Source organism: Phyllobates terribilis, unplaced genomic scaffold, assembly GCF_046119375.1.
Source record: "Phyllobates terribilis strain yellow unplaced genomic scaffold, ASM4611937v1 Scaffold_5__5_contigs__length_657084704, whole genome shotgun sequence".
In the NCBI taxonomy this organism is placed as follows: domain Eukaryota; kingdom Metazoa; phylum Chordata; class Amphibia; order Anura; family Dendrobatidae; genus Phyllobates; species Phyllobates terribilis.
In genome coordinates this window covers 518,099,021-518,122,104 of record NW_027362765.1, presented here as the reverse complement: position 1 = coordinate 518,122,104, position 23,084 = coordinate 518,099,021, and the positions used below count along the sequence as shown (strand labels likewise).

Here is a 23,084-nt window from a genome sequence, read left to right as displayed (position 1 = left end):
TAGGAGGAATGTGAAGTGCTCAACAGCTTTTCAGGCAGCATTGGTCCGATATGGAGCCATCCATATGTGCAGGCTTTGGGGACTGAGATTGTCAAGGACTATGTGCAAGTTGTAAGTATGTGCAAGTTGGTAATATCCTTGATAAATAGTCTTTTTGAGGCAGGTCTACACAACAAAGGATGTTGTGCAGCCCACGGAGCTGTCCGGGAGGCACTGGTTCTCATCTTCCTATGTATAAATGTGTTTGCAGATGAAACTAAGATCAACCTGTACCAGAATAATGAGAAGAAGAAAGTATTGAGAAGGCTTGGAATGGCTCATATGGTTATGTGAAGTTAGTAACTCATGTTTGATCCCTCTTATCTGAGTTGGACAGTTCGTTTTTGCCACATTCTGTACAGTGTCTGTCCTAAACCCTAAACTTTCCACAAGGTAAGTTATGTGCAGTTTTTGAGCCAACAAGGCATACAGGAATATGTTTCGAGGCTCTGTCGGGGCTTATGTCCGAACACCCGCAAAATGGGATTCAGGCATATGCGCCGACGGGGCCATAGACTATAATGGTGACAACAGAACTAACTTGCGCTCTGACGTGCACAATATTTGGTTGTGTACTGCTTCTGGAGGAGGACACACAGACGTAGTAGTTAAAGGTCTCCAGATACAGTAGACTAATGTCAGAGTGTCGGGATCAGCCATTATTCTGAGATTATGGTGGCGTCTTGACTCCACCTGAGAGATGATGAAAGAAAGAAGGATCTGGCCTGTTGAATTACCAATGGTCAATTCTTTGGTCCTCTAGGAGATAAGCCACCACCAAAGCAGTCTGGCAGCAGGACGTTTGGTGCTATCTCTCTGAAATCAAGCTAAGTTACTTTCCCCCGTATTAGTATCCCTTGTTGTCTTTAGTTGTTAGTGGGGACTGATTAGTGCTCATTACCCCCTTCCCTATCTAGGGCCAAGCTCTAGGGAAATACAGGGTTTAGGTTCCTGTGCGGCGATTGGTGAGGAACCAATATAGGGATAATAGGGGAATCAGGGTTATATCAGATCAGCCTAGGAGGTCTCCACTCCCCCTTTCCCTAGTGTCTGGGCTCCCTTCTCCTCTTCCCTTTGTGTTGCACTTAGTCTTTCCCACACCTTGCGTGACACTGTTGGCCAAACAGTCGTCCGAATCCTGGATCAGCCAATGGCTATCCAGAGCTGCTACCAGAAATTTCAGGGCCCCTTACTGGCAAAATTTTCGGGCTCCCTTGAGACTCCACTTAGGCTCTACCCCAGCTCCACCTCCACTCACCGAACCTTCCACAGTCCCGTCACCCACTCTTGGAAAAACTCCACTTCTGCACCACGTCCTCACCAATCACACATGAACAGTTCCCATTTTTTTAAGCCACCACCAGGACAAGGTAGACTCTTCTGTCAGGGCCCTACTCTACTCTAACCTATTAAACATTCCTTAAAATATCCAATACTCTTTTTAGGTATATTTTTATTTATTTTTCTTTACGGAGTGTGTCACATACATTTTTTAAAATGACCAATAATTTCACATACAAGGGACAAATACCATCACACCATGGCCGGACCACATATTACCATCATATAGTGACCGAATCATTAATATATAATTAGTTATTATACAACCCACCATTTCAAATATAAATTGTAGTCCATCACTGTGCCACCACTAACTGTAAATAGCCACTTTCCCCACCTAATAAATATAGAAATGAATTAGAACCTGCCCTCTTTCCCCCAATTCATTACCAGTCACACTTCTGCATCCTCAACACCACCACTCCCCTAATTCATTATATTTACATGCCCTTCTCCGCCTCAATTGATTATGTCATGTCCTCTCTCTCTCTCCTATCCCCACTTTATTATTATTTACTCTCACCCACCCCCAATTCATCATCATTTGTTGTCCCCCGCCCTCAATTCATTATCATTTGCTCTCCCCCTCCACCCTCAAGTCATTATTTCCTCTCCATTGTCCCCCATGGCAATCATTATATGCAAATTCATTACTTGCTCTCCCCACCCCCCACTCCCAATTTGTCATTTTCTCTCCCCATCCCCACTCCGAATTCGTCATTAGCTCTCCCCACTCACCACTCCCAGTTCATCATGTGCTCTCCTTACTCCCAGTTCATCATGTGCTCTATCCACCCCACACTCCCAGTTCATCATTTGCATTCCCCATCCCCCACTCCCAGTTCATCATGTGCTCTCCCCACTCCCAATTAATCATGTGCATAGGCGGATTATAATGAGGGCAATCCGGGCTACCGCCCGGGGCCCCGAGCCTGCAGGGGGCGTGCGGCTCCGGGCGGGGTGTCTAATGCCGGATTGCCCTCATTATATGTGCTGGCCGCCGCGGCACATACCGGTAGCAGTGGCGGGAGGGGGGGCCCCGGACCGCTCCCCTAGCAGTGGACGCCGCTACTTCTTCATCGGCCAGGCCAGCAATGCAGCAGTTAACTTCCCTGTGCTGGCCCAGCCGCGTCACTGCTAGGAGACACGGCCCTGTGCGCGGCCGTGTCTCCTAGCTGTGACATCACGCAGTGCGCGCCCGGCCTGCACTGCTGTAACGGAGAAGTCAGAGCAGGCAGGAAGAATGGAGCCGGGGGATGGTGAGTCTGTGTGTGTGTGTGTGTGTGTGTGTGTGTATGTATGTGTGCGAGCGTGTGTATGTGTGTGTATGTATGTGTGTGGTATGTGTGTGTATGTATGTGTGTGTGTGTGTGTGTAGGCAGATATCATTGTGTGATGTCTGTTTATATGTATTTTTGTGTTTCAAATGTGTTTATGCGTGTATGTATATGTCTGTATATGTTTGTGTGTGTGCGTGACTGTGTGCGGCCTCCTGCTGAGTATAGTTGGCGCCGTGCAGCCTCTTGCTGTCTCTGGGGGGGGCGCCGTGCGGCCTTCCACTATGTATAGATGGCGCTGTGCGGCCCCCTGCTGTGTATAGAAGGCGCCGTGCAGCCCCCTGCTGTGTATAGATGGCACCGTACGGCCCCCTGCTGTGTATAGATGGTGCCGTACGGTCCCCTGCTGTGTATAGATGGCGCCGTGCGGCCCCCTGCTGTGTATAGATGGCGCCGTGCGGCCCCCTGCTGTGTATAGATGGCGCCGTGCGGCCCCCTGCTGTGTATAGATGGCGCCGTGCGGCCCCCTGCTGTGTATAGATGACGCCGTGCGGCCCTCTGCTGTGTATAGATGGCGCCGTGCGGCCTCCTGCTGTGTATAGATGGCGCCGTGTGGCCTCCTGCTGTGTATAGATGGCTACGTGCGGCCTCCTGCTGAGTATAGATGGCACCGTGCGGCCTCCTGCTGTCTCTGGGTGGGGCTCCGTGCGGCCTCCCGCTGTGTATAGATGGCGCCGTGCGGCCTCCTGCTGTGTATAGATGGATACGTGCGGCCTTCTGCTGAGTATAGATGGCGCCGTGCGGCCTCCTGCTGTCTCTGGGGGGGTGCGCCATGCGGCCTCCCGCTTTGTATAGATGGTGCCGTGCGGCCTCCTGCTGTCTCTGGGGGGGCGCCGTGCGGCGTCCCGCTGTGTATAGATGGTGCCGTGCAGCCTCCCGCTGTGTATAGATGGCGCCGTGCAGCCCCCTGCTGTGTATAGATGGCGTCGTGCAGCCCCCTGCTGTGTATAGATGGCGCTGTGCGGCCCCCTGCTGTGTATAGATGGCGCCGTGCGGCCCCCTGCTGTGTATAGATGGCGCTGTGCGGCCCCTTGCTGTGTATAGATGGCGCCGTGCGGCCCCCTGCTGTGTATAGATGGTGCCGTGCGGCCCCATGCAGTGTATAGATGGCGCCGTGCTGCCCCCTGCTGTGTATAGATGGCGCCGTGCGGCCTCCCGCTGTGTATAGATGGCGCCGTGCGGCCCCCCGCTATGTATAGATGGCGCCGTGTGGCCTCCCGCTGTGTATAGATGACGCTGTGCGGCTGTTATGTTCTGCTACCAAAGCTAAGGAAAGAGAGGAGATCTGTCCCTACTATAAGACTCAGCTGAATCCCTACGATGTAACAGGGAACCTGATCCTGCGATCAGACCTGCTAAAGTCCTAATCTAGTCTGTACGGAGACCTATAGATTTGGGGAGGGAATCCCTACAAGTACTAAGGACTGGGAGGAATATGGGACACCTCCTAACAGAAATAGTAGCAGACAGACGAACAAACAAAATAGATAGAACCTAGAGGTCCGTAGACCAAGCAAACTAACAGAGTTAGATACAGAGCACAGGCTAGCTAGAAAGTAGATATACAATGAAGTCCAGCAAAGCCAGAAGGGCGGAGCAGGATTAAATAGGCCAACAAGGTCATGTGACCAGCAAAGGAAAAAAAACCTAACAGCAAGGTTCTAACAGTACCCCCCCTTCTAAGAGGATCCTCCGGATCCCCTAGGACCAGGCTTATCAGGAAATCTCCTGTGAAACGCTCTGATAAGTCTGGACGCGGAAACATCATCTGACCTCACCCAAGAGTTATCCTCGGGTCCGAAACCTTTCCAGGCCACAAGATACTGCAAACTACCTCTATACCGTCTAGAGTCAAGGATGCGAGAAATTTCATATTCCCCGTCCTCCACCACCGGAGGAACAGAGGCAGAGGCGTCACCATCCGACACAACAGCTTTTTTTAACAGAGAGACATGAAAGACCGGATTAATTCTCCAGGAGGTAGGAACCTCCAACCTAACAGCAGATTGGTTGACAACCTGAAGCACCTTAAAGGGCCCTACAAACTTGGGACCCAATTTCTTAGAAGGAATCCTCAACCGCAGATTCCTAGAGGACAACCAAACCATGTCACCAACAGCGAACAAAACCTCCTGTCGTTTCCTATCAAAGTAGTCTTTAGATTTTCTGTTGGCCTCCTGAAGATTACCACGCACATCCGTCCAAACTCTTTCCAAATCACCGGAAAAATTCTCCTCCTCAGGCACGGCAGATCCCAACTTGGAGAACGACCCAAACGACGGATGTCTCCCAGAACAACAAAAAAAAGGCGAACAACCAGCAGAAGAAGATGTATGATTGTTCAGAGCAAATTCGGCAAGTGGCAGAAACTCAGACCACCCCTCTTGATTGTCTGCCACAAAACAACGCAAGAACTGCTCAACATCCTGGTTTTTCCTTTCTGTCTGGCCATTAGATTCAGGATGATATCCGGACGAAAACGACAAATGAATTCCCAACCTGTCACAAAAGGCACGCCAAAAACGAGCCACGAACTGAGGACCCCTATCAGAAACAATGTCAGTAGGAACGCCATGAAGTCTGACAATTTCCTTGACAAAGGCCTTAGCGAGAGTTTTAGCGCAGGGCAGTTTGACGAAGGGAACCAAGTGACACATCTTGCTAAAACGGTCCACGACCACCCAGATGACAGTAAAACCCTCAGAGGGGGGAAGGTCAGTTATAAAGTCCATAGCCAAATGTGTCCAAGGAGCACTGGGGACCTCCAAAGGACAAAGCAACCCCGCAGCAGGAGTATGTGAGGACTTAGATCTAGCACATATAGTACATTGGCGCACCCACTTAATGACTTCCTTCTGCCATCCAGGCCACCAAAAACTGCGACCCACCAGTCTCTTGGTCTCAGAGATTCCGGGATGACCTGCCAACCGAGATTCGTGACACTCAACAAACAAATCTCTCCTAAAGGTCCCAGGCACAAACAACCTCCCATGAGGAGTGTTAGATGGGGCATTCTCCTGAGCTTTAAGAATCTCATCTTCCAAAACGGAGTCTAAAGCAGCTATCACAACACCTTCTTGTAAAATGTTTTCCTCTTTCTCAGCACCGACTATGGGAGAAAAACTGCGAGACAAGGCATCCGCCTTAACATTCTTAGTACCAGGGATGTAAGTAACGGAGAAATTAAACCGCGAGAAAAACAGTGCCCACCTAGCCTGACGGGCATTCAGGCGCTTGGCAGCGTCAAGATATATCAGATTTTTATGATCCGTAAGAACCTGAACGGGAAATTCCGCACCTTCCAAGAAGTGGCGCCAGTGTTCAAATGCGAGTTTAATAGCCAATAATTCCCGATTACCAATATCGTAATTCAATTCAGTCTCCGAAAATTTTTTTGAAAAAAAATGCACAGGGATGTAATCCATCCCCGTTATCCTGCGACAATACTGCGCCAACCCCCACAGAGGAAGCATCAACCTCAACCAAAAACGGCCTAGTAACATCAGGCTGCATAAGGATGGGAGCAGAGGTGAACCTCTCCTTGAGATACACAAAAGCTTCAATGGCCTCAGAAGACCACTGAACCGCATCAGCACCTTTCCTGGTGAGATCAGTCAGAGGTTTGACAATACTAGAAAAATTTTTTAGGAATTTTCTATAGTAATTGGCGAAACCCAAAAACCTCTGTATTGATTTCAAACCAATAGGCCTAGGCCATTCCTGCACAGCCTGAACCTTAACCGGATCCATCTCAAAACCTTTGCTGGAGATAATGTAGCCCAAAAAACTAATTCTCTGTACAGCGAACTCACATTTCTCCAGCTTAGCAAAAAGCGAATTGTCCATTAATAACTGTAATACCTCACGCACGCTCCGCCAATGAGACTCCAGATCTGGCGAATAAATCAAAATGTCATCCAAATACACAACCACATTTTTACCGATCAAAGGTCTAAGGATGTCATTAATCAGATTCTGAAAAAATGCAGGAGCATTAGTAAGACCAAAAGGCATAACCAGATTCTCAAAATGACCCACAGGAGTGTTAAAAGCAGTCTTCCATTCATCACCCTCCTTCATGCGCAACAGATTGTATGCCCCCTTAAGGTCAATTTTAGAGAACCACTTGGCCCCCAATAACTGGTTAAACAGATCAGGAATCAATGGCAGTGGGTAAGGATTGCGTACCGTAATTTTGTTAATCTCACGAAAATCCAGACAAGGACGTAAACCGCCGTCCTTTTTTTTTACAAAAAAAAATCCAACCGCCACAGGAGACTTAGAGGGCCTAATGTGACCGGCGGCCAAACTTGTCTGTATGTATTCCTCCAAAGCCTTCCTCTCAGGAATAGTAAGGTTAAATAAACGACTTTTAGGAAGAGTCGCTCCAGGGACAAATTCAATAGAACAATCATAGTCTCTATGGGGAGGCAAAACCTGCGATTCTTTCTCAGAAAAAACTCTCCAAAAATCCTGAATAGGAACAGGCAATTCTCCCCTATCCAAAGCTGCAATACGCCCGTTACAACACTTGTCATAACATTTATGGCTCCAGGATTTAATTTCACTGGTAGACCAATCCAGTACAGGATTGTGAAATTTTAACCAGGGCAAACCCAATATTACTGGAGAAGGCAAGTTATTCAACACTACCAAATCCAATTTCTCATGGTGAACACCATTAATAGTGAGAGGAAATTCACTGACCTTGATAGTAATATTCTTCAAAGGGGAGCCATCCACAGAAACCACAGCAATGGGGGATGATAAAGGTTCAGGTTTTAAATTGAGTTTTTCCACGAATCCCCCATCAATAACATTCAGTGTAGACCCGCAATCAACAAACACCCGAAATTCCATTAATTTTTCCTGAGCAATCGTGGAAGCAGCTAAAAATATACCCTTGGAATTTAAACAGGCAATACGGGCGTGACTGACCATTTTTTTTTCTTTCTTCATACGAAGCTCACAGCCTTTAATCAAATGACCAGATTTCCCGCAATAGAAACACAAGCCTTCTGAAAAACGACGGTGTTTTTCTTGAGAGCGAGGTGCCACCGATCCAATCTCCATCGGTTCACCACTGTTAGTACACACATTATCATAACCAGAAACTGACATAGCAGAGGATTTGCTCTCATTAACCCTAGCACGCAGTCTTCTGTCCACCCGTATAGCTAATTGCATAGCCTGTTGCAAATCCTCAGGTGTAGGATAAGCAATTAGCAGGTCTTTAACCTTTTCACTGAGCCCAGCAAGAAATAGACTTTTCAGAGCAGAATCGTTCCACCCTGTTTGAGTGGACCAACGACGAAAATGTGTACAATATTTTTCCATATTACCTGATCCTTGTTTTAAACGTCTCAACTCAGTCTCAGCTGATGCCACACGGTCAGGATCATCATATAATAGTCCTAAAGCAGAAAAAAAACTATCCACTGATCTGAAGCATGTATCACTAGGTTGCAAAGAAAAGGCCCACTCCTGAGGCTCTTTGCGCAAAAGTGACATTATGAACCCTACGCGCTGGGATTCATCCCCAGAGGACTTGGGTCTCAAACGAAAATACAATAAGCAAGCATTTTTAAATGAAAAAAATTCTCGATGTTCACCAAAAAATAAATCCGGCAAACATACCTTAGGCTCCAAGAAATATGCTCCAGGACAGTTACTCACGTGCTGACGGAGCTCGGCCACTTCCAGAGAGAGTCCCTGCAGGTGTTTAGCCAAATCCTGAACCGACACCATGATGGAACAAAAAAAAAAATCTTTCCTTAGAGAATTTACAGGCTGGACTTACTGTTATGTTCTGCTACCAAAGCTAAGGAAAGAGAGGAGATCTGTCCCTACTATAAGACTCAGCTGAATCCCTACGATGTAACAGGGAACCTGATCCTGCGATCAGACCTGCTAAAGTCCTAATCTAGTCTGTACGGAGACCTATAGATTTGGGGAGGGAATCCCTACAAGTACTAAGGACAGGGAGGAATATGGGACACCTCCTAACAGAAATAGTAGCAGACAGACGAACAAACAAAATAGATAGAACCTAGAGGTCCGTAGACCAAGCAAACTAACAGAGTTAGATACAGAGCACAGGCTAGCTAGAAAGTAGATATACAATGAAGTCCAGCAAAGCCAGAAGGGCGGAGCAGGATTAAATAGGCCAACAAGGTCATGTGACCAGCAAAGGAAAAAAAACCTAACAGCAAGGTTCTAACAGCGGCCCCCTGCTGTGTATAGATGGCGCCATGCGGCCCCCTGCTGTGTATAGAAGGCGCCGTGAGGCCCCCTGCTGTGTATAGACGGCGCCGTGCGCCCCCCTGCTGTGTATAGATGGCGCCATGCGGCCCCCTGCTGTGTATAGATGGCGCCGTGCGGCCCCCTGCTGTGTATAGATGGCGCCGTGCGGCCCCCTGCTGTGTATAGATGGCGCCGTGCGGCCTCCTGCTGTGTATAGATGGCGCCGTGCAGCCTCCTACTGTGTATAGATGGCTACGTGCGGCCTCCTGCTGAGTATATATGGCGCCGTGCGGCCTCCTGCTGTCTCTGGGGGGGGCTCCGTGTGGCCTCCTGCTGTGTATAGATGGCACCGTGCGGCCTCCCGCTGTCTCTGGGAGGGGCGCCGTGCGGCCTCCCGCTGTGTATAGATGGCGCCGTGCGGCCTCCTGCTGTGTATAGATGGCACCGTGCGGCCTCCCGCTGTGTATAGATGGCTACGTGTGCTCAATATTGAGTCATACAATTAATTTAAGGCTATGTGCCCACGATACAGAAATGTTCCAGATTTTTTTTGAGCGTTTCTGCATCTCCCTGGCAGAAAAAACGCATGTGGATTTTACATGCGGATTGTACATGCGGATTTTACATGCGGATTGTACATGCGTTTTCCTGCCAGGGACATGCGGATGTGAAGTGTTCTTCACTTGCATTTCCACATGCGGGTTGTGATTTTAGCATCACTTGGAAAGTGCTTGACAACTTGGTTACACTATATAAATCCATGCAACCAGCATGGATTTACACTGTGTTCCAAATTATTATGCAAATAATATTTTCTCAGATTTTCCCAAATTACCTATATGAACTGCAGTCATTGTAATTTTCCAGTCAAATAACTATTAGAGTACAATTGAAAGGTTTTTGTACAAACTGCCTATGATAACAGTATATTTTTAAAAAAATAAAAAACTCAAACTGCAATCAAAATGCATGTTCCAAATTATTATGCACAGCAGAGTTTTCAACCTTTTCATTTTAATAAAGAACAACAAAATGGTCATTTTTGAAATTATAAGCATTAGCAGGTTATTACAAACTGAAATCAAACAGTTTTCAACTCAAAACTTTATTCTAGGTGATGTTACATTTGCACATAGGACCGCTTGTTCGAAAGGAGCTTCTGAACTCTCGTCCATTGAATTTGTCAGGTTTTGGATGGTTTCTGCTTCAATTGTTTTGCATGAGGACAGAATACCCTCCCAGAGCTGTTGCTTAGATGTGAACTGCCTCCCGCCATCATAGACACTCCTTTTGATGATGCTCCAGAGGTTCTCAATGGGGTTGAGGTCAGGGGAGCATGGGTGCCACACCATAAGTTTGTCCCCTTTTATGCCCATAGCAGCCAGAGATGCAGATGTGTTATGTGCAGCATGAGACGGGGCATTATCATGCATGAAAATGATCTTGCTGCGGAATGCACGGTTCTTCTTCTTAAACCATGGAAGGAAGTGCTGTTTGAGAAACTCAACATACATTATGGAGTTCATCTTTACCCCTTCAGGGATCCTAAAAGGGCCGACAATCTCTCTCCCCATGATTCCAGCCCAAAACATTACTCCACCTCCTCCTTGTTAGCGCCGTAGCCGTGTTTGCATGGGGTGTCCATCAACCAACCATCCTCCACTCCATCCATCTGGACCATCGAGATCATTTCATGCATGATAATGCCCCGTCTCATGCTGCACATAACACATCTGCATCTCTGGCTGCTATGGGCATAAAAGGGGACAAACTTATGGTGTTGCACCCATGCTCCCCTGACCTCAACCCCATTGAGAACCTCTGGAGCATCATCAAAAGGAGTGTCTATGATGGCGGGAGGCAGTTCACATCTAAGCAACAGCTCTGGGAGGGTATTCTGTCCTCATGCAAAACAATTAAAGCAGAAACCATCCCAAACCTGACAAATTCAATGGACGAGAGAGTTCAGAAGCTCCTTTCGAACAAGGGGTCCTATGTGCAAATGTAACATCACCTAGAATAAAGTTTTGAGTTGAAAACTGTTTGATTTCAGTTTGTAATAACCTGCTAATGCTTATAATTTCAAAAATGACCATTTTTTTGTTCTTTATTAAAATGAAAAGGTTGAAAACTCTGCTGTGCATAATAATTTGGAACATGCATTTTGAGTGCAATTTGAGTTTTTTATTTTTTTTTTAAATATACTGTTATCATAGGCAGTTTGTACAAAAACCTTTCAATTGTACTCTAATAGTTATTTGACTGGAAAATTACAATGACTGCAGTTCATATAGGTAATTTGGGAAAATCTGAGAAAATATTATTTGCATAATAATTTGGAACACAGTGTATATAGTGTGACCGTAAAAGAATGGTAAAAAATAAAAAATATATACTTACCTTCTGATGGCCTGCCGACGTCAGCGGTCGCGTGACCCGTCACATGACTAAATGACATCACGGCAGGTCCTTTTCAGACCATCGCGAGCTGCCGGCAAGCAAGGACTCATCGGATAAAGACACCGGGGGCCATCAGAAGGTAAGTATAATATTTATTTTTTATTTTATTCTTTTTTTACAGGTTCTATGGTACCCGGGTCCGGAGGAGAGTCTCCTGTCCTCCACACCCGGGTACCATCCGCACATTGAAACGCTTGGATTCTGCATGTACAGATGCAGTGATGCGGATTCCATGCGTTCTAATGCAAGTCAATAGCGGCGAAAATGCCGCGCTTCCGCAAAATAATTGGTAATGCTGCAGATTTTTCACCAATGATAATCCGCAGCAGAAATTTCCGCAGCATGTACACAGCACATGCGGATTATCATTGTGGAACATGGCAGACCTTCTACCAAGCGTTTTTTAAGCGTTTCTGCAGCGGAATTGCCGCTGCAAAAATGCTTAAAAAACGCATAGTGGGCACACAACCTAAAAAAAATATTATAATTAATATTGTGCCAAATTAATTTCACATGAACTATCACATGATCTATCACAGGGGATCATGTGACATGTCACGTGATAAATCAGGTGTGGGGGGGGGGCCCGCGCCTTCTAAACTGCCCGGGGCCCTTGCTACTCTTAATCCACCCCTGATCATGTGCTCTCCCCTTCCCCCACTCCCAGTTCATCATGTGCTCTCCCCACCCCCCTACTCCCAATTCATCATGTGCTCTCCTCACCCCCAACCCTAGTTCATCATGTGCTCTCCCCACCCCCCACTCCCAGTTCATCATGTGCTGTCCCCACTCCCAGTTCATCAAGTGCTGTCACCACCCCCCACTCCCAGGTCATCATGTGCTCTCCCACCCTTCACTCCCAGTTCATCATGTGCTCTCCCCCAAGACCATTTAATTAATTCTATTTAAAAAAATAAAGTTTTTATACTTACCTCTCATACGATCCCTGCAGCTCCACTTCTGGACTGGCAGCATCCTTGTGCTCGATACCGGCGAGTATGCGATGACGTCATCGCGTACGCGCCATCTCCACCGAGTCTCTGAAGAGGAGGTGGGAGCTGCACAGCCGTTCAGGCTCCCTGTACAGAGGACATGTACGCAGCCAGCTGTACACAATACCATGGGGCCCAGTGAGCAGAAGCACAAGAGGAGGGGCCCTGGACCGGGCCCCCACTCTTTACTCCTGCTCATCGGCCGCCATACAGCAGTAAGGGCAGTAATGCCCTGATGACGGCCCTTTGGCTATCTATGGTATATGGGGGGCAGTGGCGTACCGCCAATGGCGGCCGACCACGCGACTGCTATGGGGCCCGTGAGCCGGGGGGGCCCCATAGCAGTCCAGGGGTGGATATACCACCGCCGGTGCAGCTGTGTCGGTTCCCCACCATGCAGCTGCACCAAGGGGCCCGAAAGGTGCAGCTGCTCCCTGCACGCGGCGGTCAGGGAGCGATCCCTGCTGCTCCGCTGTTGTCAGGAGGAGAATAGCAGCGGAGCTGGAGGGTTCATCCTCTGCTTCCTCCCTGACCCAGGCACGCGCAGCTTGATGACGTCATCATGCAGCACGCGCCTGGGTCAGGAAGAAAGCTGCCGGCAACCAGGAGGATGCTGCTGCAGGGGAGCGAGCTGAGGTAAGTTGTTGTTTTTTTTTTGTTTTTTTTTACTGACATGCTGGGGAGGGGAGGTGGGGCGAGAGCAATGGTGGGATGGTGGGGCTGGGGAGAGGAATGATGGGGCTGGGAAGAGCAATAATGGGGCTGATGGGACTGGGGAGAGAAATATTGGGGCTGGGGAGAGGGCTGAAGGGGCTGGGGAGAGGAATAATGGGGTTGATGGGGCTGGGGAGAGCAATAATGGGGCTGGGGAGAGGAGTGATGGGGCTTGGGATAGGAATAATGGGACTAATGGGGCTGGGAAGAGCAATAATGGGGCTTGGGAGAGGAATGATGGGGTTGATGGGGCTGGGAGAGGAATAATGGGATGGTGGGGCTAGGGAGAGCAATGTTGGGGCTGGGGAGAGGACTGATGGGGCTAAGGAGACCAATGATGGGGATGGGGAGAGCAATGATGGGATGGTGGGGCTGGGGTGAGCAATAATGGGGCTGATGGGGCTGGGGAGAGGAATAATGGAGTTGATTGGGCTGGGGAGAGGAATGATGGGATGATGGGGCTGGGGAGAGCAATAATGGGGCTGATGGGGCTGGGGAGAGGAATGATGGGGCTGGGAAGGGCAATAATAGGGCTGATGGGGCTGGGAAGAGCAATAATGGGGCTGGGGAGAGGAATGATGGGGCTGGGGAGAGCAATGATGGGGATGGTGGGGAAGGGGAGAGCAATGACGTGTTGCTGGGAGAGAGCAATGATGGGGGTGCTGGGAGCGAGCAATGATGGGGGTGCTGGGACAAAGCAATGGTGAGGGGCTGGGAGAGAGCAATTATGTGGGGCTGGGAGAGAGCAATGATGGAGGTGCTGGGACAGAGTAATGATGCGGGTGCTGAGAGGAAATGATGGGGGTGCTGGGAGAGAGCAATGATGGGGGTGCTAGGACAGAGCAACGATGAGGGTGCTGGGACAGAGCAATGATGGGGGTGCTGGGACAGAGCAATGACGGGGGTGCTGGGAGAGAGTAATGATGGGGGTGCTGAGAGAGAGCAATGATGGAGGTGGTGGGAGAGAGCAATGACGGGGGTGCTGGGAGAGAGCAATTATGGGGGTTTCACTTTGCTTGCACTGTGAAGCCTTGTATGTTTTCCGTGTGCACATAGCCTTACAGTTAATTGGGGAGAGTCACAGAGACTGAATAGTTTATATTATTGGCCGGTGCAGATTATAGTTAATGGGGGGCACAGTGCTGCTTATCACTTTGTATTTCGATTACTAAGTGGCTAATAGTATATTAATGGGGGGGTTACATATCTGTATTCAAGGACACAGAGCGGGGGAGACACATGTATGCATACAATATGTGACCTTGTTAATTTCTAGGCTGGAGATCATCGTGACAAGATGAGTCGTGGCTGGGAGATGTCGACATGAAGGTCTGACCAGATGGAGAAGAAGCAGCAGAAACCGACTGATCAGATGAGACGTCAGCGGTAAGTGCCTGGATGTAAATATTATTCTGTATCTGCACTGTGTGACTTGAAGTGATAATGTTATCTGTAAAATCCCTTAGGCTTTATTCTCACATTTGTGTGAAATGTCCGTGTGCTGCCAGATCTTTTTATCGGATGGTCCACGGACTCGTACAGTTTTATAGATCCATTCACACATCCATGAAAATCACGGATCTGAGAATGAGATCTAAGGGTCAGAGAATGTCCTGTTCTGATCCGATTTTGAGGATTAGAATAGGACATGCTCAATGCGTCAGTAAAACAGGGCAGCACACCGACACTGCACACAGATGCAGGAATGTAGCCTTATTATGTATAGCACAGTCCTTTAGTATATAGTGTACTCACTTATTACGTATAGCGCCATCTTTAGTTATATAGTTTCCTCTTTTATTATGTATAGCGCCGTCCCTTATTATGTACCATCCTCTCTAGCGGCTCACAGTTGGGGGATCATACTGTGTTGGGGTCAGCATACTTTACCCTGGGAGTTGAGGTGGGGTACAGTAGGGTCATTATATTGTGCATGTGGAGGAATTCACCATGGGGGGTTTCATACTGTGTTTGGGGGGGCCTTTTATTGGCATCACACTTTATGGGGCAAGGAAAGAGAGATCTAGGACGTCAGCAGGAGGAAAATTACTATGTAAAGGATGGAAAGTTGTGAGATCTGATCTTTGGTGACCCCGACAATTATTTACATTTTTTTTGGGGGGTGGGGGGGCCCGATTAGAGCTTCTGCTATGGGGCCCCATGATTCCTATGTACGCCCCTGATGGGGGGTTTAACAGGATGATACAACCCCTGATGACAACAGGATTATACAATCCCAAATACCTATGTAAATACAACACAGCCACTGAAGCAAAAGAGGAAGTTAAAAGGGGAAGGCACAGCAACAAGTAGAGTATGTGCAAAGTATAACTGTCTCTAGATCCAACCTTCCAGCTCCTCCTGAACTCACCAAGAACAAGAACCAAGAATATTCAGTAATCTCCTTCAAACCATCAAGATGCCTTCATATACTGTCACAGTGGCTACAGGCAGCCAGTGGTTTGCTGGCACAGATGACTATATCTATCTTACACTGGTTGGATCGAAAGGCTGCAGTGAAAAGACTTTGCTGGACAAGCCTTTCTACAATGATTTTGAGAGGGGGGCGGTAAGTATGACTGACCTACAACATTTTTAGCTTGTAACACTATGGCCATTGTATGATATGCTGTATACCTAGCACATAGCTTATAAAAAGCTAGGTATATAGTTTATAAATGAGAATTTCATTCATAGTTTGATATCACCCATCACATTTTAACCTACACCTAAACTAATGAAAAAATAATGTTACTATATATAAGCAAAAAGTGAAATAACTCTAATAGAACTAAGTAATAAATAGTATACAGTATCTAAACATGCTATAACGGCTCCTAGGGCTCCCTATAAACAGAAATTATGCTTTACTGTACTGGAACCATAGGATGTAAGTGTAGGAGATTTTATACTCTTGCCTCAAACCTATTGTCCCGATTCATCATTTGTATTTTTTGAAGTCACTTTTTGGCATCACATTCTTCAAAATGGTGCAGATGGTTCATGATTTTTGCACAAAAATAAAAAAGTTCTTTATTTTTTACTTTAACTTTTTCTGTGACTTTTTAACACAAAAGTTGCATGCTCCACTAAAATGGTACAGAATTTGTGCAAAAGATGTCTATAAAATCACCCCAGGGGAAACTGGAATATAATTTAGGCACTACAGAAAAGTTCTTCTTGGGGGGGAAAGTTTTAGGAGATGTATAGAAGTCACAATATTGCCTAATAATTGTATAATGTGGGATTTTTATTTGGACACTGTATGATGTTACTACATTAGCATGTACCGTACATGTTAGTGTCTTTTAGCTATAAGATTTTTTTTATGTTATGCAGAACTAACATCTTAACTGTTTGGATACCTATTGTGTAAAATATGAGTTTTGTCATTTGTTTTCTGATTCTATCTTCATAATGTATCATGCTGGTTTCCTGATCCTGTTACTTGATAGAAACTGATAAATAGGATTCATCATAGAATCCTTTTCTTCACTGTTATTGGCAAAACATACATGTTGTCATATATAGTGGTAGAACATTGGTACTTTTTAAAATTTTTGGTCACTACTGTACAATGCTACAGGACCACTACTGTGTCACTATGTAAGCCATTCTGCCAGGCTGACATCTATGAAAGGACATTGCACTGACTTTACCTTGCCATTTTCATATAACAAATAGCTCTGAGTGTGTTTTATTTTTTACATTGTTTTGTATATTTTTGCAAAGCCCTTGAACTGATATAATCTTCATGCTATTTTTTGTTTTTTAAGTTCACATTTTGTTCAGAGAGAGAATATAAATATATTTAATTTATGTAGGCAAATGAGCTCAATATGCAAATATTGTACACACGGTAAACAGACATACAGGCAAACCCTGAGTTACAAACTAGATACATTCTGTAGCTTAGTTCGTAACCCGGATATGTTTGTAAATTGGAACAGGGCGTGAAAAAAAAATAACACTCACCTAATCGCTAACCGCTCTGGCTGCCCTGCTGCTTGCCACATCTTCTGGCCTTTTCACTATAGGCCAGGACTTACGGCCATGTGCAAGCCTTGGAGGTTCCTGCTCATCGAAAGTTCGCGAAGTCAGTAACCTCCTGGACCTGGACTCGGCCAAAGTCTTGGAGAAAGAAGAGGGCCTGAGATGTACTTTTTTTTCCTTAATCAATACTCACCTCATCATCCTGTCCTCTTCTTTCCGCTGTTAGGCGCGACACATCTCCAGCTTCTTCACTATGGGCCAGAACTTCCAGTCACATCCAGTAGTGAGTGTTTCTGTCATGTTACCAGTCCTGTGAGCTCATCACAAATCAAGTAAGTGACATATAAGCTCAGCGACTGCTGGAGCTACTTCATCATTGCCGGGATTTATGATGAGTTCAGAGGGCTGGAGACGCTGCAGAAACACTTCCTTCTGTCAAAACAGGCAGGGAAATGTGTTACCTCAGAAAGTAGCAGCTGCAAGTACTTGCTATTTCGTCTGTGTACTCACTTATCATAAGTGACTTGTGTTTCCTCCCCTCGCCAATTGTGATATGTGCCGACCATGAACTGAAGCAGCTCTGCATGGTCGGGTACAGCAAATGGCAGTATATAGCAAGCACGCATTTAGAAGATTCTCTCACCAAAGGAACATTTTTTTAATACATCAAATTTTGGAACTTATTATTATTCTAAGGAATGGAGAGGATCTGCAAGGAAGAATGGCAGAGGATCCCCAAATCCAGGTGTGAAAAACTTGTTGCATCATTCCCAAGAAGACTCATGGCTGTACTAGCTCAAAAGGGTTTTTCTACTCAATACTGAGCAAAGGGTCTGAATACTTATGACCATGTGATATTTCAGTTTTTCTTTTTTAATACGTTTGCAAAAATTTCTACATTTCTGGGTTTTTTTCAGTCAAGATGGGGTGCAGAGTGTACTTTAATGAGAAAAAAAAGAACTTTTTAGAATTTACCAAATGCCTGCAATGAAACAAAGAGTGAAAAATTGAAAGGGGTCTGAATACATTCCATACCACACTGTACTTGGTTCATGGTAAAACACCTTTAAATGCTGCAATGACTCATAGGAAAAATCTCTGAGCTCTGGTTCTCCCACTCCCAAGCTATTTTCCTATTTCTAAGTCATTAACTTACAGGACTAATTGCTAACTTACCGTTGTCACAAGACATTCAGTGTTACTTATCAATTAATATCAATGCTATTTAGTAATGCATTTCAAATATACATTAAGACATTCATAATACCAAGTATTACATACATTGCATATATTAAAAAGTTGACTTATTTATAGGACATACAGTGAGAATAAAATAATAGAAAATCACTAATTGTGCAAAACTTTCCAAACTTTGAGAAAGCCATAATATCACAAAAGCCATAATATTAAAGGGAATCTGTCAGGTTGGATAATGCTATTAACCTGCAGATGTAGGGTTAATAGCATTATGAAGGTACCAAACTGCTGTACTGAAAGAGAGAATTAATTTTATTTCTTCTGGGACCATCGGCTTTCAGCTAAGCAGGCGTGCCGGGGCAGCTTCAGTAATCATGCAGAGTCGGCTTTCAGTCAGTGCCGAGGTATGCTTACACCCGCCGCTCACAATGCTGTGAGTGATGACTATAACCGTGTCGAGACGCCTGCATGACTGAAAGCTGGCGGCTCCCAGGAGAAGTAGAGTTAATTTTCTCCTAGATGCCACACTTTCAGCACAGCGGCCAGGCATCTTCATAACGCTATTAACTTGTAGATTAACCCTTTATCTGCAGCTTGATAACATTATATGATCTGCCAAGTTCCCTTTAAGAAAGAATATTTATTTCCTGTTGCTTACATATTCCGCAGTACTGTACAGAAGTTGTCATTACTCAATGTCCCCAGTGGGGCTCCCAGTCTACTTTCCACATCTTAGGAAAGTTGCCTGTCAGTAGGTTTTTGGAGTATGGGAGAAAACCCACACAAACATGAGGAAAACATGCAAACTAGATTTAGTCCGTGGTCATACTGAAATCCACAGTCCCAGTACTACAAGGCAACAGTGCTAACCACGTAGACTCTGTGCTGCAGCTGATCATGATCTCTAAAAATCATAGCACGCCATTGGAAAGACAGGAATGGGCCGCCACTATTTTTAGTTCAGCGGCAACCAAAGAATAGAGAGTAATGTCATAGTTCTGCATAGTTCTGTGGGGGGGGTATACAATTCACAATGTCCAAAAATTATATTTAGCTAAAGAATTTATGTACGCAGATTAGAAGAATGCAATTTTTTTTCTGTAAAAAGTTAAATTCCATGAACATTAATTAAGAGGATGATATCATATCCAAAGTAACAATATATTTGTAGAAACCGTGCAAGACTGTGCCATTCTCCTTTCATGTGATTAGTAATTGCAAACACATCTTTCAGATGAGATACTGGATGTTGTTTTTAGCCACAGATGTAGTTATTTGACTTCTTCCTTTCTAAGAAAGTCAACACATAATGAAGTGTAGTGAGGTTATATAGCCCACTTATACACACATGGACAAAATTGTTGGTTCTCTTCTGTTAAAGTAGTAAAAACCCATAATGGTCACTGAAATAACTTAAAACTGACGAAAGTCATTTTAAATTTACTGAATAGGACACTCTAAGGCTATGTGCCCACGATGCAGAAATGAAGCCGAAATTTCCTGAGCATTTCTGCATCTCCTTGGCAGACAAAACACATGCGGATTTTACATGTGTTTTTTTCTGCCAGGAATAAGCGTTTTTGCATGCATTTCTGCATGCGTTTTTTCAAGCGCTTTTCCAAGCGATTTTGAGCATCACTTGGAAAAGTGCTTGACAAGTTGGTCACACAATATAAATCCATGCAATTTAGAAAATTTTGCTTATAAACCTAACTTGCAATTGCAATTGAATAATTTTGACTGAGCTGCATTTGAAGTTTCCACTGACATGTACTACACTGCTCAAAAAAATAAAGGGAACACTCAAATAACACATCCTAGATCTGAATGAATGAAATATTCTCATTGAATACTTTGTTCTCTACAAAGTTGAATGTGGTGACAACAAAATCACACAAAAATCATCAATGGAAATCAAACTTATTAACCAATAGAGGCCTGGATTTGGAGTCACCCTCAAAATTAAAGTGGAAAAACACACTACAGGCTGATCCAACTTTGATGTAATGTCCTTAAAACAAGTCAAAATGAGGCTCAGTATTGTGTGTGACCTCCACGTGCCTGTATGACCTCCCTACAACGCCTGGGCATGCCCCTGATGAGGTTGCGGATGGTCTCCTGTGGGGTCTCCTCCTAGACCTGGACTAAAGCATCCGCCAACTCCTGGACAGTCTGTGGTGCAACGTGACGTTGGTGGATGGAGCGAGACATGATGTCCCAGATGTGCTCAATCGGATTCAGGTCTGGGGAACCGGCGGGCCAGTCCATAGCTTCAATGCCTTCATCTTGCAGTAACTGCTGACACACTCCAGCCACATGAGGTCTGGCATTGTCCTTCATTAGGAGGGCCAACTGCACCAGCATATGGTCTCACAAGGGGTCTGAGGATCTCACCTCGGTACCTGATGGCAGTCAGGCTACCTCTGGCGAGCACATGAAGGGCTCTGCAGCCCTCCAAAGAAATGCCACCCCACACCATTACTGAACCATTCCAAACCGGTCATGCTGAAGGATGTTGCAGGCAGCAGATCGCTCTCCACGGCGTCTCCAGACTCTGTCATGTCTGTCACATGTGCTCAGTGTGAACCTGCTTTCATCTGTGAAGAGCACAGGGCGCCAGTGGCGACTTTGCCAATCCTGGTGTTCTGTGGCAAATGTCAAGCGTCCTGCATGGTGTTGGGCTGTGATCACAACCCCCATGTGTGGACGTCCTGCCCTCATACGACCATCATGGAGTCGGTTTCTAACTGTTTGTGCGGACACATGCACATTTGTGGCCTGCTGGAGGTCATTTTGCAGGGCTCTGGCAGTGCTCCTCCTGTTCCTCCTTGCATAAAGGAGGAGGTAACGGTCCTGCTGCTGGGTTGTTGCCCTCCTACGGCCCCCTGCACGTCTCCTGGTGTACTGGCCTGTCTCCTGGTAACGCCTCCAGCCTCTGGACACTACGCTGACAGACACAGCAAACCTTCTTGCCACAACTCGCATTGATGTGCCATCCTGGATGAGCTGCACTACCTGAGCAACTTCTGTGGGTTGTAGAGTCCGTCTCATGCTACCACGAGTGTGAAAGCACAACCAACATTCAAAAGTGACCAAAACATCAGCCAGAAAGCATTGGTACTGAGATGTGGTCTGTGGTTCCCACCTGCAGAACAACTCCTTTATTGAGGGTGTCTTGATAATTGCCAATAATTTCCACCTATTGTCTATTCCATTTGCACAACAGCATGTGAAATTGATTGTCAATCAGTGTTGCTTCCTAAGTGGACAGTTTGATTTCACAGAAGTTTGATTTACTTGGAGTTATATTCTGTTGTTTAAGTGTTCCCTTTATTTTTTTGAGCAGTGTATATTAATAAAACATCAAGCAAGGATATGAAACTTACTGACCAGTCCAATAGTATATTGTTAACAGTTTTCAATAAGCTATTCTGCAAAAAAAATAGTTCATGTGAAGACACTATTCTGGGTGAAGGAAGGAAGTTTACAGCATATATGATTATGTGATAAAATGGTACTAACCACAATTCATGTAAATAATGTGCCTTCATTCTTATCGCAATCATTTGAATTTCCCACAGTGCTGCAGATAGTGAAAGATTTTTGTGATACATCTTGCTGATATAAAGAATAGAGATGTCTGCTGTATGTTTATCAAAGATTTCTAAAAACTTGATTTTCACGCATGAATAATTGTTTGTGAAAAGGTGTTTGCCCCCTTCCTGATTTCTTATTCTTTTGCATGTTTGTCACACTTAAATGTTTCATATCACAAAACAAGTTTAAATATAAGACAAAGATAACACAAGTAAACACAAAATGCAGTTTTTAAATGAAGGTCTTTATTATTAATGGAAAAAGAAATCTAAACCTACAGGGTCTTGTGTGAAAAAGTGATTCCCCTTAAACCTAATAACTGGTTGGGCCACCCTTAGCAGCAACAACTGCAATCAAGCGTTGCGATAACTGGCAATGAGTCTTTTACAACGCTCTGGAGGAATTTTGACCCACTCATATTTGAAAAATTGTTGTAATCCTGCCACATTGGAGGGTTTCTGAGCATGAACCGCCGTTTTAAGTTGATGCCACAGTCTCAATGGGATTAAGGTCAGAACTTTGACTAGGTCACTCCAAAGCAGGGGTCCACAAACTACGGCCCACGGGCCACATGTGGCCCGCGGAGGATTTTTATCCGGCCCGCCGGGCTGTGGGCGGGGGAGAGCGGTGCCAACGCCTGCTCCCTCCTGCTTGCTCAGGGCCCCGGCAGCCGGATACTTACCTCTCCCCGTGCCTCTCCAGATCCGCTGTCTTCCTGCTGTGAGCTCCCTGTGACGTCTCAGGTCAGAGGGTGCGGTGACGTCTTTCCACCGCGCCCTCCCCTGAGCCGTCACAGGCTGCGCAGAGCGGGAAGACGCCGGCGACGCTGGAGTCCGGACCCGAGCAGAGGTAGCAGGTGAGAAGTGAGGTGAGTATTTTATTTTTTTTTAATGTATGGAGGCATGGGGCATAATATTAGGGATGACATCCTGCATGGGGCATAATATGGGGGGGTGACATCCTGCATGGGGCATTATATGGGGGAGTGACATGCTGCATGGGGCATTATAAAGAGAGGGGGGTGATATCCTGCATGGTGCATTATAACGACAGGTGAGTGATATCCTGCATGGGGCATTATATGGGGGGGGTGACATCCTGAATGGGGCATTATAACGACAGGGGAGTGATATCCTGCATGGGGCATTATATGGGGGGTGACATGCTGCAT

At 45.9% G+C, this 23,084-nt stretch overlaps 1 protein-coding gene across 1 annotated transcript in view; it reads left to right on the top strand.

The window, feature by feature from the left end:
• Positions 1-15,408: 15,408 nt before the first annotated feature.
• ALOX5 (arachidonate 5-lipoxygenase) overlaps positions 15,409-23,084 on the top strand; it is a 128,889-nt gene continuing 121,213 nt past the window's right edge. Inside the window, exon 1 of the mRNA XM_073685699.1 lies at positions 15,409-15,695. Coding sequence (XP_073541800.1) covers positions 15,546-15,695 — 150 coding nt within the window. The 5' untranslated portion in view covers positions 15,409-15,545. The remainder of the gene's footprint in view (positions 15,696-23,084) is intronic.